Source organism: Phodopus roborovskii, unplaced genomic scaffold, assembly GCF_943737965.1.
Source record: "Phodopus roborovskii unplaced genomic scaffold, PHOROB, whole genome shotgun sequence".
In the NCBI taxonomy this organism is placed as follows: Eukaryota; Metazoa; Chordata; class Mammalia; order Rodentia; family Cricetidae; genus Phodopus; species Phodopus roborovskii.
Window position 1 is genome coordinate 5908 of NW_026125229.1, and position 18587 is coordinate 24494.

Sequence of the window (18587 nt, forward strand, 5' to 3'; positions counted from 1 at the left end):
GCTTAACAAATATTTGTTAAAAAGAGTTTAAATATAAAAGGTAGTGTGAGTGAAGTAGAAGCTGTCTTCCAGTTCATTACTACTCCATGAATCTCTGTCTTGCATTCTTTCAACCTGGGTCACTGTGACACCTGTGTCACTGTTTTAGATGGTATATGTGATGTGACAAGTCCTCTGCATCAAACATACGGCCTTTTTTTGGGTACTCCTTTGCAGTTTGCAGCCCTCTGCCCTTCATACACACATGCACTTTACATCCAGCTTCCTCATCTGTGCTTATCAGCTCTACCCCTGCACACAAGCACTCGCCTACCACAGAGGGAGCTTCTCTATAATCGCTTGGAATTTATGAGATATTGACGGAAACCTTCGTGCTTAACTCATGAAGTCAGCCTATAAATTTAATTATGTCTTCCTATTTTTTTCCTTGTCTTTAATGAATGAATTCCAATAATGTTTTCAGAATTTCCCCAACAAAGTTCATGTGAATTTATTTTAGGTTATTCTCACACACCCTGCTCTAAAGCATTTCATTTTTCAGAGGTGGCATAGCAGTCTTGTTCTATTTTTGTTCTGTTTCTGGGGGGGGGAGACAGAGTCCAGAAACAGAGTCTCTGCCAGGCAGGTCTTGAGCTCACAGACTTGTGATGCTCCTCTTGCTTTAGCCTTCTGAGTGCCTGAATAGTTGTGAGCATGCCTAGCTCAAAGTAGTGCTCTTGTTAACTGTACAAATTAATCTGTAAACTGTTAAATTTTGTATGGTTTTCCTTTTTCTGTGACTGGCTTTTTTAACCTCCACTACAGTGGTGACTAGGAACATTGGAATTAGGACAGTAGATTCTTGTCTCCTTCCGGGTTTTTAGAGGAATGCTCTTGTAAGTGTGCATTTTCTTGAGGTTCCTGGTACATAATCAAGCAAAGGAAGTCTCTCTCCCCACGCAGATGCTTATTATAAGGGAGGAAGAAGCCTGTGAATGTCTTGTTTACTCTATTGTGATTGCTATGCTTCACAAATCTTCTAAAGCCCATGAGTTAAGCTCAGTCCCTGCACTGTGGAGCTATTGGCAGGCAGCCAGAAGTTTTAGTGGGTGGAGCCCAATGGAGCCCATTGGATCATGAGGCATTTCTAGGAAGCGGTGTGGAACCCTACCCCCTTTCCTCCCCTCCTCACTTTCTGTTTGCTGTGAAGCACTCCTCATAGTGATCTTTCTGCCTTGCCACAAGGGTTGTCAAGCCAGATACTGGAACCTTCAAAATTGTGAACCATATTCGTCTTTCTTCTTTGAAAGTTGATTTTCATGTTATTTTGTTATAGTAACGGAAAGCCGACTAATACAGTTTCTGTATTGTGATGTGTACTTCCTGAAGAACATAGTCAGACTATTGACCTCCTAAGTATTCCTTTACTGTTTTTTTTAAACCCATGAATATACTCCTTTGCATGGGAATAATAATAATAATAACAATAACAGTTGTAGATACAATTAAAGTTACTAATCAATCAAATTGTCCTGAATTTCCTTGGTGGACTGTTGAAAGAAATCCAGGCTAAGGGGCTAGAATAAAATGACATGACCAACTTTGAAGACTCCCCCATGGAAGCCCTCACCCTCCCTGAGGAGCAGAAAGGGGGATGGGTTTGGGCTTGGTGGCGTGATAGAGAATGGGAGGGTGAGGGAACTGGGATTGACATGTAAAACAACCTTGTTTCAAATTTAAATAAAAAAGGAAAAAAATAAATTGGCATGTTATAATTGTACATATCTGTTGGGCACAGTGTCATGTTTCACTATACATGTTGGACATGATTGTTTTCCTTAAATCATATTTTTATTTAAAATATTTGAGGGACTTTACAGATGGCTCAGTGGTTAAGAGTGCTTACTGCTCTTACAAAGAACCCAAGTTGGTTTCTAGTACCCATGTCAAGCATCTCATAACCAACTGTAACTCCAGCTCTGGGAGATCCAATGCCCTCTTCTGGACTCTGAGCCACCATGTGGTTTCTGGGGACTGAACTCAGAACTTCTGGAACAGCACCCAGTGCTCTTAACCACTGAACCACCTCTCCAGACCATTAAAAGTAAATCTTTAAAAAAATACTTATTTGGTATAAACTTCAAAACCCTGACAGAATGTGTTTCATATTGTTCCCTTATAGTTTTAAAACATTCTCAAGATGTGTTTATGCTCATGGATGTTCCTAAGATGACTTTTCCTGTAATCAATTTTCCCAAGTTTTTTTTTTAGCAGATTATTTTGGGGGGAGATAACTAAATTCACCAGCAATTTGTGCACTGTTTGTGTGGATTCCTCCAGGCCACCACTTAGCAAAGCTATAGTTCACTGCCATGACTAGGGTGATGGTGTTGACACAGAATACTTCCATTATAAGGGTTCCTAGTGTTGCTATTTACAGCTAGTCCACATCCTCTCCCTTTCATCCTTCCTATCTGCTTGGCCTCTGGTGAACACAGATCTGTTTTTCATTTTCATAATTTTATCATTTCAATAATGCTATGTAAAATGAATTATCATTTGTATGAAACCAGTAGGGATTAGCTCTTCTCTTGTGTCATATACATTTTTGTGACATACAGATTCATCCAGATTATTGATTTTAACAATAGTTTTTTTTTTTTGCTCCATAGGGTAAGAGATAGTAAATATGAGTCTTTTCTACCAAGTTCTATAAAACTTGTGTTTAGGACAAGAAATTCAAATCTTTTATCTTCCTCACCTTGTTGAGATTTTTACAGAAAAGTCTTAAGGCCCTCCACCAACCTAGTAAAAAGTTTATTTACATAAAAGTCCCTTCTACATTCCAGGAGTTCATGGCCTGGAGCAGTGACGCCTTCCCTCTTCCTCCCTCATTCCTTGGCTATCAATTCTTTCTTTTCTTTCTTTCTTTTTAAGATTTATTTATTTATTATGTACACAGTGTTTTGCCTGCATGTACGCCTGCAGTTCAGAAGAGGGCACCAGATCTCATTAGAGATGGTTGTGAGCCACAGCCATGTGGTTGCTGTACATTGAACTCAGGTACCTCTGAAAGAGCAGTCAACGCTCTTAACCTCTGAGCCATCTCTCCAGTACTCAGGTATCAATACTTTAAGACTGGACAACAAGACAAGACTATGAGAGTCCTCAAACCAGTGGTGAAAAAAACACAGTCACCACCTGAATTAGAATAAAGACCAAGTGCATTTCCTGTGTGTTTGATTTTCTGAACATACCTCATTGGTCAAGGTAAAGTTTGCCTTGTCCAGACACTTTACTTAGAGGACTGGTCTCTTTCTTTATAACTCCAAATGTATTTCTTCTTAGAATATTCCAGAAATATTAGAGTTTATCTAGTCCTTATGCATATTTGGTTTGTATGCACATTTCTGTTATGAATAAGGTGGCTATAAATATTTATGTAAAACTTGGGTGAACATAAAAATTCACTTTTCTAAGGCAAATGTCTAGAATAGTGGTTTGGTCACTGAGTCCTTAATTTTTTTTTAAGAGGAAGCTGCCACCGTTTATTACAGAGAGTAATGGATTTATATACCCAAGCCAGGTGATGGGCTAAGCATAAATCATGCACCACCCTCACCTGGGGTCAAGGCACAGGCACTGAACACCAGAAAGTTATGAGAACAACCTTGTTTGATCAACCTTGAAAGCACAGGAGTTCTACAGCTAGGTGGGGAAGAAGAGAGCTATAAGGGACAAGCACTTAAATTTCCCAACAGTTCCTCCCTTTTTATTTTTTAAATGAAGTGATCCCTGTCTTAGGTCACCTGAGGACTTGATACCTTACCCGTCATGGGGAAATGCTCTCCTCATTCCCTGTCTTAGGAGGCATTGATCCCGCTAGGAGTTGCCCGTCATTGGTTATCACTTCTGCAGCATCTGTAGCCATACTTAGGCCGATTCAGGTTACACTGCCAAGGCCATGAGTGCCTGTCTGGTGACACTTGCCTGTCTATTGTACTGGTTGCGGAATCCAGATGTAGGCACCGATACCCAGGAGCGCAATAGACCCTGACCAGTGCTGAACCCATTCCCCCACTTGGGACATGAAATTTCACTTATTTTTTTTTTTAAAAGAAGTTACCAAATACCTGTTCTCCATAGTGTGACATCCGGTTATATTCTTGACAGTACAGATGTCCTAGCTCCCTACTTCCTGGTCAGTAGTTGATAGTGTCACACTTTTTTTCTTTTCTTTTTTTCTGTTTTTTTTTTTTTTCTTTTTTTGTGACAGCGTTTCTCTGTGTAGCTTTGGAGCTTGTCCTGGAACTCACTCTGTAGACCAGGCAAGGCTCAAACTCATAGAGATCCTCCTGCCTCTGCCTCCCAAGTGCTGGGATTAAAGGTATGCACCACCACCACCTGGTGTGTCACACATTTTTATTCTAGCCATTTTGATAAGTATGTAGCAGTGTTTTATTGGGATTTAATTTATGTCACCTGATATAATAATGTTGGCCATTAGCTTATCAACCATCTGCTCTATATCTGTGGTAAAGTGTCTGCTCATACCTTTGATCATTCTCTAATTGGATTGTCTTATGTTTACCAATGTGTAATGTGTTTTGGGAGTTCTTTATATATTTTAAATATTACTTTTTTGGATATCTGATTTGTAAAAATTTACTATAAATAATAATAAATAAGATCTCATGGAACAAAAGATTTAAATTCTGATGAGGTACTGTATCAATCTTTGCTTTTTGAAACCATATTTGGGGTGTTAGTCTAAAAAGTCTAAAACTCTTTGTTTTAAATGTGCTTTGCTCCTCAGAGGTTTGTGTATTGGGAGGTTGATCTCTTGTGGTGCTGATGGAAGGTGGTATAGTCTTTTAGAGTGAGCTGCTGGGGAAGGAGTATTAGGTTACTGAGGTTTTGTTCTCAGATGAATTTACAGTACCCCTGGAGAGTGGTCACTCTTTAAGCTTCTTGTCCCTCACACATTTGTCCTCTGTGATTCTGTCTGTTGGAGGTGGTTGCTACAGCTGGGGGATACCAAGTGACACAAGAATATTGGGACACATTTGAGAACAATAGAACCTTTTTTTGAGGAGCCTGGGTTCTAGAAAACTCCATGGTCACCAAAGTTGTCTGAGCCATTGGCTTTCCAGATTTGCGGTTCTTGTCTTGTTTCAGGAATTCAAGTTTCTTGTCTCTTATCCCTAGGGTTTCAAAAAAAAATGAAATTTGTGGGCCACAAAGGATGAATTTTAGAGAGAAATTTACTATAGACTCAGAAGTGGGAGCCTAAGGGAGTGGGTCTGTGTAGCAGTAGAGGTCTCTCAGTTTCAGCACCTAGTCATACATAGCCTCCAGGCAGAGATGCTCATTTAAGAGATAACAAAGATACAGGAACCAGAGCTCCTTCTGGCATCCCTGGCCCCCAGCAAGGATGTTTGCAGAATTGCTGGTTTAGGGTCACCAACCAACTGGACCAGGTTTTACCCCCTGTTCTCTTCTTGACCATAGCTGGTACTAGACTCTGACTTTCACCCTTGACAAATGTGAGATTATGTTATAAGTGCACAGCTATGGATATTTTGTTATAGTAGTAGAATAATTCAAAGTCCAAAGAGTTTCTAGGTTTCACTTAGACAACATGGTAACTTTGATTTTGGTATCTAAGCTTGTGGTCATTTATGTGATGCTCAAACAGTTGTCTAAACAATCTTTGTGTGTATTTCTAGATGAGATTAATATTTGAGTCAGTAGATTAAGTAAAGCGGATTGCTGCCTTAATAGTGGGTGGACCCTACACATTCTCCTGAAGGTCTCAGGAAAATAGGAAAGGCCTCCGTGGGAAGAAGAAATGCCCCTCCCCCTGCCTGACTGCCTTGGACAGGAACGCTGATGTTTTCCTGCCTTTTGACAAAAACTGAAATAGTGCCTCTTGAAGTCTCAAGCCTGCCTTTGATCTTTAGTGACTTGTTAGCTTCCATGATCATAAAAGCTAATTCTTTATTAGTCATCTATCTGTTGACACAAAATAACTGCCACCTCAAAGGATAAAAGAGATACTTTATTCTGAAACCTAACTTGAGTGACCATGATCTGGGAACACAGATTCAGGACACTTTATAGTGACAGAACAATAACAACAACAACAACAACAACAACAAATAACACCATAAATTGAGGCACTCTTCAAATGCACACTGGAAGCATCTCAGATGCGTTAAAACAAAGCAAGGAAAACTGCTATAGGCCTCAGAAACTATCTGACAACATCCTTTGCTCATTGGTTGGTTGGAAATCAGGGTTCTGTTCCTAAGTCAATGGATTCACTTAATGGTCTCAAGAATGTCAAGTTACACGTGAAAGAAGGCAATACATGGTTATTAAGAAGGTAAAGATGCACTGAAGTTCTAATTAGTTAGTCAGCCTTGCAGAAGATTCAGGGGAAGGTGCCATTCTTTTGAGAAACCTTCATTCTCATGTATGTCATGGACCACCTTCTTTCTGTCTCACCTGGGGGAATTTTAATCTCCATAGATTGGCAGGCAAAGTCATCTTAGAGGAAAGGGATTTAAGGATGGGCTTTCTGGAATTAGTTCTGGGCTTCTAGGATGGTTTCTTTAGTGTGATTATATGTATGGACACTAATGACTCAGTTTCTGGAAATAAAGAGCAGCCAAGGCTTGATGTAGACATGAAGGTATGGAAAACATTATCACTGGACTCTCCAAGTCAACCATTTATGAGAATCCAGCATTTGGCTGCCTATGTATGCTTCAGAACACACCCTCTACACTGTAGAATGTGATTGGCACTTTACTCCTAATGTCAAGGGACAAAGTAAGGAAAGAAAGTGATGAGCTCAGGGATTTGATATCCCAGCTCAAATATCATATAAATAACCCGAAAACTTATGTGCCCTGAAGGAGGATCATACCTCAGGACAGGGACTAATAAAAATTCAATTGAGACTCTCATCCTCTAGCTAGCTGAACATAAACACAAGTTGAATCCTTATTCTTATAGAGTAAGTCAAGACACTGGTTCAGAAAGAATAAGTCTTAAAAATATAGTGAGGGAGGGGAGAAATGGCTCAGTGATTAAGAGCACTTGCTGCTCTTGTAGACACAGGTTTGGTTCCCAGCTTCCACTTGGTATAACTAGTATCCACCAGATATAACTAGTTCCAGAGGACCACAACCCTCTTCCAGCCTCTGAGGACTCCTGAATGCATGTGGTGCACATAAACTCATACAGACACAGACAAACAGACTCACAGACATAGACACAAACACACACACACACACAAACACAATAAATATATATATATATATATGTATATATATATACATATATATATATATATAGGCTAAATAGGGACATGAGGGTAGAATATAATGGGAAGGAGACATTTGGCATCTGAATTTTGACACATTGCTAAGTTTTAAAATAATAAAAAAAAATTTCCCCAACCTCACAGGGAATGGTAAGGTAATTGTATTGTAGCAAAGGAAGTAACAGGCCTTTTGAGTATTATTGTACATTGGCTTTGAACCAACACTACTACTTCTAGGAGACTCAGAGCATCACTGTGGTCTACCAGTCAGGCGTATGGAGGTAAGGCAATCAATGTCATTATTTTAACTCAGTTCCATCTCACTGGGCCCAGTGGGTCTCTGAAGGGTATTTCACCCAATTCTGTTTATTTTATTTATTATACACATGAGAGAGGGAGAGGGGGTGGAGTGAAAGATAAGGAAAAACAGGCTGGGGTTCCCTTAGGAAAAGGGAATTCTGCCTTCAAGCTATAATGAGTTTATGCTGTAACATCAAACCTTCCTTGGGTCTCCAACCTACCACAGACTTCAAAGATTTTTGGATCTGCCAGTCTCTATATTTGTGTCAGAACTCTTTAAATTCTTTCTCTATGTCTCTGAACATACATATGCAAGTATTTGTATGTTTTGGTAATACACACATATATTCTACATACACATACATCTGGGCTCAATCTGTTTCTTTGGACAGCTCTAATATAATACCTAACATGGCTATGCCTGTAAGTGAGTTTCTTACAGACAGTATACAGTTGTAAATTTTTAAAAATTCAACAAACAAATGTCTGCATTTTAAATTGTCTTTTTAGGTATTCATATTCCATTTGGTTATTAAGATGCTAAGACTTTCATCTGTCTTTTGGTTTTCCTCTTCCCTGACTTTCTGAACACTTTTCCAATTCCATCTGAATTTATTGATAGAGCATTTCTTACAAGTTTTTTAATGGTTGCTCTGGGTAGGTGCATTCACTTCATGCCTGGGTGTTAACTACAGTTTAGGTACAGAAGTGTCACTCTGGTGTCCTTTTATCCTCACACATTCATACTACTATCATCTTCAATATTGCTCCTACATACACTTAGAGATAATCATACAGGGTCATTTCTGATTTAGTTATCAAGCATAATTTAGAAAACTCAATAGTCTACTGAAACCACTCTCTTTGTTTACATTATTCTTCCCTTTCCCATAATGTTTCAAGATTTTTCTTTTATCATTTCTAATATTTCTAGAGAACTTCCCTCAGACATTCATTTTGCAAACTTGATGGAAAAGCAAGCTTAAATATTCAACAAAAGAAATACAAACACCAACATGACTGCTTAAACAGGAACTCAACAAGGACAGCAACAATAAACATGCTAAAGTGGAAAGGGGAAAGCCCAGTAGGCTTCAACCAGTCCTCCACAGAGAACTACGGAAGACTAAGGGATGATGAGAGTGAGGTGAGCAGTTTTCCTCAGGGAGAGTCCGCCACTCTAGTATCCAATGCCAAATGCTCAGCCCTGGAAACAAAACATGAATACAAGCAGCATACAGACTGAGCAGGCTGTATTTTCGTATTTAAACACACACACACACACACACACACACACACACACACACACACACACAATGTCAATGAAAAATAATAAGGGTTCAACTCCCAGCACTCACATGGCAACACACAATCATCTGTAACTCTGGTTCCAGGGAACCCATGCCCTCTTCTGGCCTCCACTGACATTGCACATACATGATAAGTAGACAAGTACGCAGGCAACCCCCCCCCAAACACACACCAAAGAATAAAATGAAAACAAAAGAATTCATTATATAGGAGAAGATTATGAATAAAATTTTTGTTAACTGTTTATCAGAAACAAAAGAATGATGACTCTGTGTGTGTGTGTGTGTGTGTGTGTGTGTGTGTGGTGTGTGTGTGTTGTAACCTAGGATTATTTATCCAGAAAAAAAAAATTCTTCAAAATGAAGACAGAAGCATATTCAGACCAAAGGAAGGTATAAAAAATATTTTCATAAAGCTTGTGTTTAAGAATTGTTCGATAACATTCTGAAGTAATGAAAAGGTAGAATTACAGAAAGAATAAAGGGGGAAAAAAAAGAAAGAACAAAGAAAAAAAGAAAGGAAGGAAGGAAGAAGGGATGGAGGAGGAAGGGAAGGAGAAAAGGAAGAGAAAGAGAAAAACACATGCCAGAAATAGGAACCAAGTGTGTAGATAAATATAAGAGCTTGTATTTCCCCCTGTCAGATTCTTTCTATAGTATACACTTTGCTGTTTAGAATAAAAATGGTAAAAAAAAAAAAAAGTGTTACTTGAGGGTTTTAAGACACAAACACAATACCTAACATCAGCACCCATCATGGGGTGGAGTAAGTCAAGGTATATTGTTGTAAGCATCCCGTGTTAAAGGCCTATTACTGTTTGAAATGAAGCTGCATCAAGTCTACTGTGCATAAACACACACACACACACACACACTTCTGGGGTAAACACAAACATCACATCAAAGTAAGAAGTCAAAAGAAAAAACAAAAATGATACAAGTAAAAAACATGATTATCCAAAAAGAAGTGAGAGGGGGAGAGAGGGGGAAAGAGAGAGAGAGAGAGATTCATAGAACAGGTGGGAAAAAACAGAGAAGATAGTGGGGTTAAAATTAGTCATGTCAGTAGATTGCACTCAATGTCCAGTGAACAGAATTCTCCAATTAAAGGACAGAGATAGTGAGTAACCCATTCCTGCAACCCAAGTACTCAAGATGCAGAGGCAGAACTTCAAATCTTCAAATTTTAGGGCAGCCTGGTGTTTACAGGAAGCTTTGTTCCCTCCACAAGAGCTAGGGATGGCTACATAATTTCCTAGTCTTCCCAAAGCCCTGTGTTTCATTTCTAGCATTATAAAACACACACACACACACACACACACACAGGGTAGAGGAAGAAAGAAATTATAAGGCAGGATAAATAACCCAAGGACCATATATTGACTATAAAATACTCATTTGAGGTGTATATTATACTCATAAGTATACTGGGACATTCACCAAGATACCTATCAGACTAAGAAGTGAGTTCCCATACAGTTAAAAGAATTGAAATGGAAAATAAAAATATCAGCTGTCTCCCTGCATCCTAGTACCCAGGATGAGAAAAACTGTCTTTATTGTCTTTCTTAGCCAAAAGATGAATTTTTTTCTATTCACTTACTTTATTTATTTGGTTTTTTTTCAAGACAGGGTTTCTCTGTGTAGCTTTGTAGACCAGGCTAGCCTCGAACTCACAGAGATCCCCCTGTCTCTGCCTCCCAAGTGCTGGGATTAAAGGCTTAGGCCGCCACCACTGCTGGCTTCAGTTTACTTTTATACTGAGGAATTAGCAAACATGCTCTTCTCTGCTGAGATGCCTGTTCCAATCCCCACCATTTTAAACCGAAGTCTTACCTTTTCCTTCTGCAGTCTCTTCTTCCGTGAGGCTGGCACATGTCCACGGGTCAGCTGCAGCCCTCATCCCCTCAGATAGCCCTGGTTGCTGCTCTTTGCAGCTTTGGCACCGAGGGCTGTCCTTCCTGCACTGCACACTCACCTCTCCTGTGTGTTCCCTTCATGCTTGTGATAGTTAGCATTCTAGAGGCTTTGTGGGGGGAGGGTTCTCAGATCATGTAGTTTCCACGTTTCTGGAAGCTTCGGCCTGACATGTAGTTCTTTGGTTATTTTATGGGTCCAGATTACAGTAGCTTAACCAAAAATCCTCACATGGAGAGCCAGGCAGCCTTGGGTTTGAATTCCCACCCAGAGTTCATAGCTAGGTAACTCTCAACAAGGAGTAAAGCTTCTCTGGCCTTCACTTTTTTGGGGGATGGGGGAAGGGGGTTGTTCAAGACAGGATTTCTCTGTGTAACTTTGTAGACCAGAGATCTTCCTGCCTCTGCCTCCCAAACGCTGGGATTAAAGGTGTGCACCACCACCACCCAGCTCTCTGGCCTTAACTTTTATGTGAGCTTTAGAGGTAATAATTCCAGATTCTCAAGTTTGTTGCGAAGATTGTTCCTTATACCATGTGAGGAACAAGAAACAAAAGATAGGCTGGAGAGATGTCTCAGAGGTTAAGAGCACTGGCCACTCTTCATGAGGTCCTGAGTTCAATTCCCAGCACCCACATAGCTGTAACTCCAGCTCCAGGAGTTCTGACACATTCACACAGATAGATATGTAGGCAAAATGCCAATGCACATAAAAATTTAAAAATTAATTTAAAAAAGAAACGAAAGTTAATGTTACCATTATATCTTCAGCAAACATGAAATGTCAGGGAAACCTAAAAACTAAACACTAGAAATGGCAAACAAGAATGCTCACAAATAACTAACTTAAGGTAAGTATGACAAGAAGAATGGTGGTGGGATTGGGAGTGTCTATAGCTTTGTGACTGACGACAGGCAATACCCAAATGATGATATGACATTTGATTTAAAATCTGAATGAAGATGACAGTGTGATAACATTAGATTGTGGTGATGGCTACTCAACCCCGTGAATAAACAAAAATATGTATTGTATGAAATGTGAGCCGCCTTGTGTGGAGCTATTCTCAAAACATGAAGTATGGAAAGCCATGGGAAGATCAGGGAGACAGTCTATCCAAGTGGGATTAAAGGCATGGGCTGCCACCACCTGGCTCAGGCTGAATGTTTTCACGCCTACATTGTAACTGTGGCCTTTGCTGAGCTTTAACTGGACAGGTGATATCTGGCTCATGCTTTGAAATGACTGCCATGCTTCCTGCAAGGCAAGAGAATTTGCAGGAGGGGATGAGCATAAGCAGTGCAAATAATATCCCACAATGGCTGGAATGAATGCCTTGACCCTCAGCTCCCCACCCCCTCGCTCTCCTGTGACTGCAACAGCACCTCTGTAGAAGGGGAGAAGTGGGGAGTCGATGCTCCAACACTACTACCCACGGGGAAATGCTTCTGTAGCATTCTGAAGTTCAGCTCACCTCTAGTTTACAGAAACCTGGAGAATTCACACAGGAAGGTGGGACCATAAAGAAGGATGGAGATGTTACCTCCACAAGCCTGCCTCACCCCTTTGCAATCATGGCCCACTGTCCAGACAACTCTTTTTTTTTTTAAGTTTATTTTTCTTGTATGTACGAGTGTTTCTCTGAACATATCTTGCTGGTGCTTAAGGAGGCCTGAAGAGGGCATCGGATCCCCAAAACTGCTGTTACAGCTGCTTGGAGCCTCTATGTCAGTACTGGAAGCCCAGAAAAGGACTCAGGCATCTCTCTGGGTCCCAGAACCATCCTTAATGGTGTCTATCTCTTTTCCATTTAAGAACTAAGTCACAATATATATCTAGCATCTACAAGTAGGAAAACACGTGACAAATGTTAAATCTGCAAACTGGGTAAAGCAGGCAGTGTGGTTAAAGTATGGCTGATAGAATCAGGCAAATTGTGACTTAATTGTACGCTTTACCATTTGCTAACTAAGTTCTAGCTTTTGTTCACTGGAACTGGTGACAGAGTACCCATGCTCCACTGAGTATTCAAATAGGCTGCTTAGGACTAAGGAGCACAGAGGACAAGAAGCTGACCAGGCTCTAAACCTCAAGACTTCTCCGTGGAGATACAACTCCTCCATTAAGATTCCACCTCCCAAAATTTACATCATCTCTCAACGCTGTACCACCAGCTGGTGACCAAGCATTCAAACACATGGAACTATGGAAGACATTTGACATAACAACAATTTAACCAGCAAGAACAAACAAACAAAACAAAACAGAAAGTTCATCCAAGTGGGGGTATGAGGGGAGGGAAGACTAACACATCATAAACATGTTTGCTTTCCTAGTAAATGGCTTTCTATCAGTAATTATCTTCTTTTGTGACTGCTATATAAAGACCAAACATCTAAGGACTTTCACAGTAGATGGCCTGTCTATATAGTTCATCCTCCCCTCCTCCCAATTGAGAACAGCACATTGCCTTCAATTAGTCATCCTGTGTTTGGAATGCCATGATGGAGAGAGTTCCTGAGCCTGTGAATCAAGTAGCTTTGCTGCTGTACCTCTTGCAGAGGGCAGAACCTTCTAAAAGGGAGTCACTCTCCTCTAAACACCCGCCAGAGGTGGGCTGATGAGACGGCTCACTGAATAAAGGCCCTTGCAGCCACATCTGATAACTGCGTTCACTTCCCAGAACTCACATTGTGGAGTAAGAGAACTGACTCCAATAACTTGTCCTCTGACCTCCACACAGGATGGTCCCAGCATGCCTAAGCCACCACCCCAAATAAATGAATATGGGGTTTTTTGTTTGTTTGCTTGCTTGTTTGAGTCAAGGTTTCTCGGTGTAGCCCTGCCTGTCTTGGAACTCCCTTTGGCCTCGAACTCAGAGATCCACCTGTGTCTGCCTCCTGAATGCTGGGATTAAAGGAGTGCACCACTACATTCAGCTGTAAATATAATTTAAATATATATCCATTTAAAGCTAGCACCGAAAGAGGAAAATTAACCACACATAACACAAACATCTTGGTCTCTAAGCAACTTGGTTACATCATAATATCCCAAGAAAACTATTTTGATTGAAATGTGATTGGCTTACTAAATATTTTAAGAAAAAACATTTCTCATTTTCCCTCTACAAATTAGTATATATGACCACAGTAGAACTTAACTTCTAATCTTTCATCTTAAGAGGAGAAAAGTCTCTCTAAAGAAAATGGCAGGGCAGGAAGGCCCAGGGCTGCTCAATAGCCAGTCAAGTCAAGCTCCTTGAAGAAAACCTCACCGGGGCTGGAGAGCTGCCTCAGAGGAGCCAGGCTTGGTTCCAGCACCCACACAATAATTAACAACATCTGTAACTCCAGGTCCAGGGGATCCTCTTTGGTCTCCATGGGCACTGCACACACACGATAACTAGGCACACGTGCGGGCAAAAACACCCACATGACATAAAATAAAAGTGAAGGAATCTCAAAACCAGTACTACTATTACTATGGGTAAAGTCTGAGTTTTTTTTCAGCAGGGCATAATAAAATCCAGGAGACAAATGGCCAAATATATATCCATACTTATGTGAGCTCAGACTCAAACTGTGGTATTAAGTTAAAGTTTATTTGAGATGAATGTCATAAAACCAGTTTGAGGTTGCCAAGTTTAAATAGAACTTCTTTGTTCATCAATGAAATCATAAAATAGAAACATCATACTGACAGAAGTGGGAGTATAAAAACAGGAAACGATAGGATCATTTTCGAGGAACTCACAGAAAGCCTCTAACTCCTAACGTCATCTCTCAAGATTAGCAGATTAACTAACGTTGTGGGCTGTCTGTGCTCCCGAGTACATAAATTCCCTACACATGGCCGACATCAGTGCAAACACTACTTACCATAATTAATTACCTAAGCAATTGCTTCAGCTCATCTAATGCCTCTTAAAAATGCTTTAAGACACATTAAAGCAAATAATTACATATATTTAAGGATAAAACTTTGTTGCTCAATTATCCAAATATGTATTTAGCCATTAACTTAGAAGATACCTGCTTCATGTGTGAAAGTAGTTCAAAGTCATGCCCCTTGATTAAATATAGTTTCCAGCACTTTCAGGAGATTTCAGAGCCTCAAAACTGACTTTAAAACTCTATCTTAAGGTGGACTGTCTAATAGATTCTGAAACCTAGCCCAAACAAAGACTTGGATTCAAAGCCTGAATGCAGAAGAGTAACCAGTTATTTTTGTACATTCTTTTAATAAATTGGTTCTTTATTCGAAACCTCAAAAAGTGTTTGACATTAAGAGTATGCAGACATAGATCCCAATAAAAATGGCATTTGGAGAAACTTTTGCCTAACCTAGAAGGAATATATTGCTGCTGGATTCCTGCCTGGGTGTATGTAGACTGTAGCCATGCACTGACAAACCAAGCTTTTTGATTCCTTGGCTGTTGGTGATACATTGGAAGTGTCTGTTGATATTTCTGATAAACTCTAAAGTTTGAGAGGAAAATTAAACACAATAAAACTCTGTCTTGAATCGATGTTAAAACATACTAATTTGACCATTATATAAGTAGAACAAATCTGATTTATTTATTGGGAAGGTGCTACCTTCAGAACCATCCAACTCAAATTCAATTCAACTCTGTAGCAAACAATTCATTTTCTCATTAGGCAATCACTGTTCCCTTCAATAAGGCAATTCCCACTCAGCTTGTGGCCATTTAAAACATAGCCTCTTTTACACTATGGATTTCATAAAAGGACCTTAGCAGGCATTTTAAAGAAACCTGCAATAGAGATGCATGTCAAGGGAGTGTACACTTCAGAAAGCATCATCTACCTAAGGGTGCACTCCCCTCTCCTAGCCAGTGATCAAGGAAACTGAAAATTAAATGGGAAAATTAATCTGCAAAGATAAAGATACAAAATTCTGCCAAGGTTTTCAGATTCCTTATCCTTATCTTCAGAAAGGGGAGTAATTAGAGAAAACATAGTATTATTATATGTGAAAGGGCTGAAAATCATTTGTACTTGCTAAGCTCATGGTGTTGATTAATGCTGGCCAATACAGAATAAGACCAATGAGTTTATTAAGGAAATTAAACTGAAAAATTCATACAAATATACAACATTTATCACCAGTAAAAGCACAGTATAAGACAAAAGGAATTTGCTTGATATATGCAGATTAATGAGAGCATTTTAGAGAGGAAAATGTGTCATCTCAGTAAAAAAAAAAAAAAGCTTTCTGTTTTGGACATCATTGCTTATTTCCAGTATCCGGCAAGAGCACAGCTTTCTTCATCGGGAACACTGATTCAATCGACCTTTTTGTCTGAGGTGCCCTCCTCATGGTTCTCGGGGCTGACTTTATTACTAGCAATAGACCGGGCTGTCTGAACTTCATCTGGCAATGAAAATACATGGCAAGTCTGGAGGTCTAAGTACGTTGTAAATATCTTGGCATATTCTGGGTGCTTTAGGGCAAAACTTTTGAATTCCTCTAGAAGAAAGGGGGAAAAAATCAGTTAGTTAGGGTGCTTCTTTGGGCATGTTGAAACTTAACAAAAGGTCTAAATCATGCAATTATTGCAGAATTCTGTTACTCAACTCAAAAACCTGCTGATGAGAATATAAAGTGTACAACTTCTCTGTAAGAGGCTTTCCAACATTTAATCTAGTTGTAAATATACATTTTTAATGTCTTGCTAGTTCTACTTTGAGTTATACAGCCTATGGAAATTAAGAATTGCACCTGGGAGACATATATGAAAATACTTATAGCAACATCATTCCTAACAGGGAAAAAAGAAAATGGCACCACAATGAATACAATTGTAGCATATTCATGGAGCATAATGACTGCAATGAAAATGAACAAACAATGATGATAAATTTATTACTATATACACTGAGTGGAAAATGCCAGATACAAAAGAACACAGATTACAAGAGTTCATTCATGTGAAGTTCAAAAACTTAGACAAAACTCAAACATATCAACACTTATTTTAAAAAATACTTAAATACCTCAAAGTGTTTTGTTGTTGTTTAATTTGGACTTTCATAGTATTAGGGGAAGGGAGAGATACTGTGTATTCTTAAAAGAAAAAGTTGAACTAGAAAAACTAAACTAAACTCTGGTCACTGGTAGACGGCCAGACTGCCCACATCCTAGTGGATGGTTCCACACCCATATGCGTATGTGCAGAGCTAACTGGGCTCAGTGGATTATTTGCCAAAAAGGAAGTAATGTTGAGAAGGAGATATACTGAGAGGGCCTGGAGGGAGTTAGAGAAAGATAACATAAGAGGTGGCTATGATAAAACAAACTATATATACATGTATTCATTTTTCAAATAAATGCATTATTTATGATCAGAATATATCACGTGGAAAAAAATTTAATAAAAAAAAAAAGAAACAAAAAGAAATTTCCTGGGACTGGTGACATGGCTCAGCAGTCAAGAGCTCTTGTTCTTGCAGAGGATCTGGATTTGCCTTCCAACATCCACACGGCAGCTCACAGTCATCTGTAACTTTAGTGCCAGGAGGTCTGTTGTCCTATTCTAACTTCTGTGGGCATCAGATATGCATATGGTCCATAAACATCCATATAAGCAAAAGACTCCTACACATAAAATAAATAAATCTAAAAAAAAATGTAATACAATTCTCTAACAGATTGGTTAAGCTGACAAAAGTATGGCCAAATACAAATAATTTAAATGTAATTAAAATTATTATCTTCCAAGGAACACTGTCAAAATTTGGTAGTTCTGGGGCTAGAGAGATGGCCCAGTGGTTCCCAACACACATATGTTGGCCCTCTGTATGTGATTACCTAAAAGAGACTATGGGGCAGACAAAATGCCAGCAACTACATACAGAATAAGGGAAGCATGTGATCTGATTTCCCCATCCCATGAGCTCTAATAAGCCAAACCTCTGTGAACACTGTCAGGGCAGTGTACTTAGGTAATTAGTGTCTCTCCAGCCAGAGGGGAAAGGTTGGGGAAGATAAACCAGCCCAGCATCCAGGACCACATCAAAGCCAAGCAGTTAACAATCACCTAGGCCTCTGCACAGAGGTATGTTTATTGAAGACTACACTGGGAAACACAAGGAAAGTGATTCACCACCATTGTTTTGATATATGGTCTTAAACCATCCGGATGGAGGAGAAGCCAATATCTATACCACAATACCACAGGCCTTCTTTTGTCATTGTCACTCGCTCATGGGGGTTGCTCTAGGATGACAAGGGCAAGTCTCAGTAAATCACTTAGCTACTACTGTGGTCAGTGCCTTGGTCCATACTCCTCCAGTGCAGTCACAGCCTAGCTCAATGAGCCTATTCAGGGTAGCCTGGCCACACTCACAGCAGAAATGAAAGGCACCGACATGTACTCAATGGTACAGGCTCTAACACCAGACTCTTAGACTTTGAATTCTGGCTCTGATAATCGTGGCTAGTCTTCAGAAAGTTACTTAAGTCATTTGTTCATTGCCAAACACAGATGTGGAAAAAATAAAACAAAACGGGATATTTTTTAAACAAGTTTATACACACAAAACATAAAAGAGTACCTTGTGTGTAAGTCTTCAATAATTAGCTATTACTATCACCACCATAATAACATTACAGTTGTTATCATCATTGCTATTACCAATAGTTAGCCAAGGGAAACACATCCATCTGACTCTCAATTAATAGCCCAGATGCTCTTCTCATAAATGAGTGGGGATTGGGAT

At 39.6% G+C, this 18587-nt stretch overlaps 1 protein-coding gene across 1 annotated transcript in view; it reads right to left on the minus strand.

Annotated features, from left to right (window-relative positions):
* Positions 1-15905: 15905 nt before the first annotated feature.
* Positions 15906-18587, minus strand: part of LOC127227110 (lysophosphatidylcholine acyltransferase 2) — a 58903-nt gene continuing 56221 nt past the window's right edge. Inside the window, exon 14 of the mRNA XM_051191400.1 lies at positions 15906-16335. Within this exon, the coding sequence (XP_051047357.1) occupies positions 16151-16335 (185 nt within the window). The 3' untranslated portion in view covers positions 15906-16150. The remainder of the gene's footprint in view (positions 16336-18587) is intronic.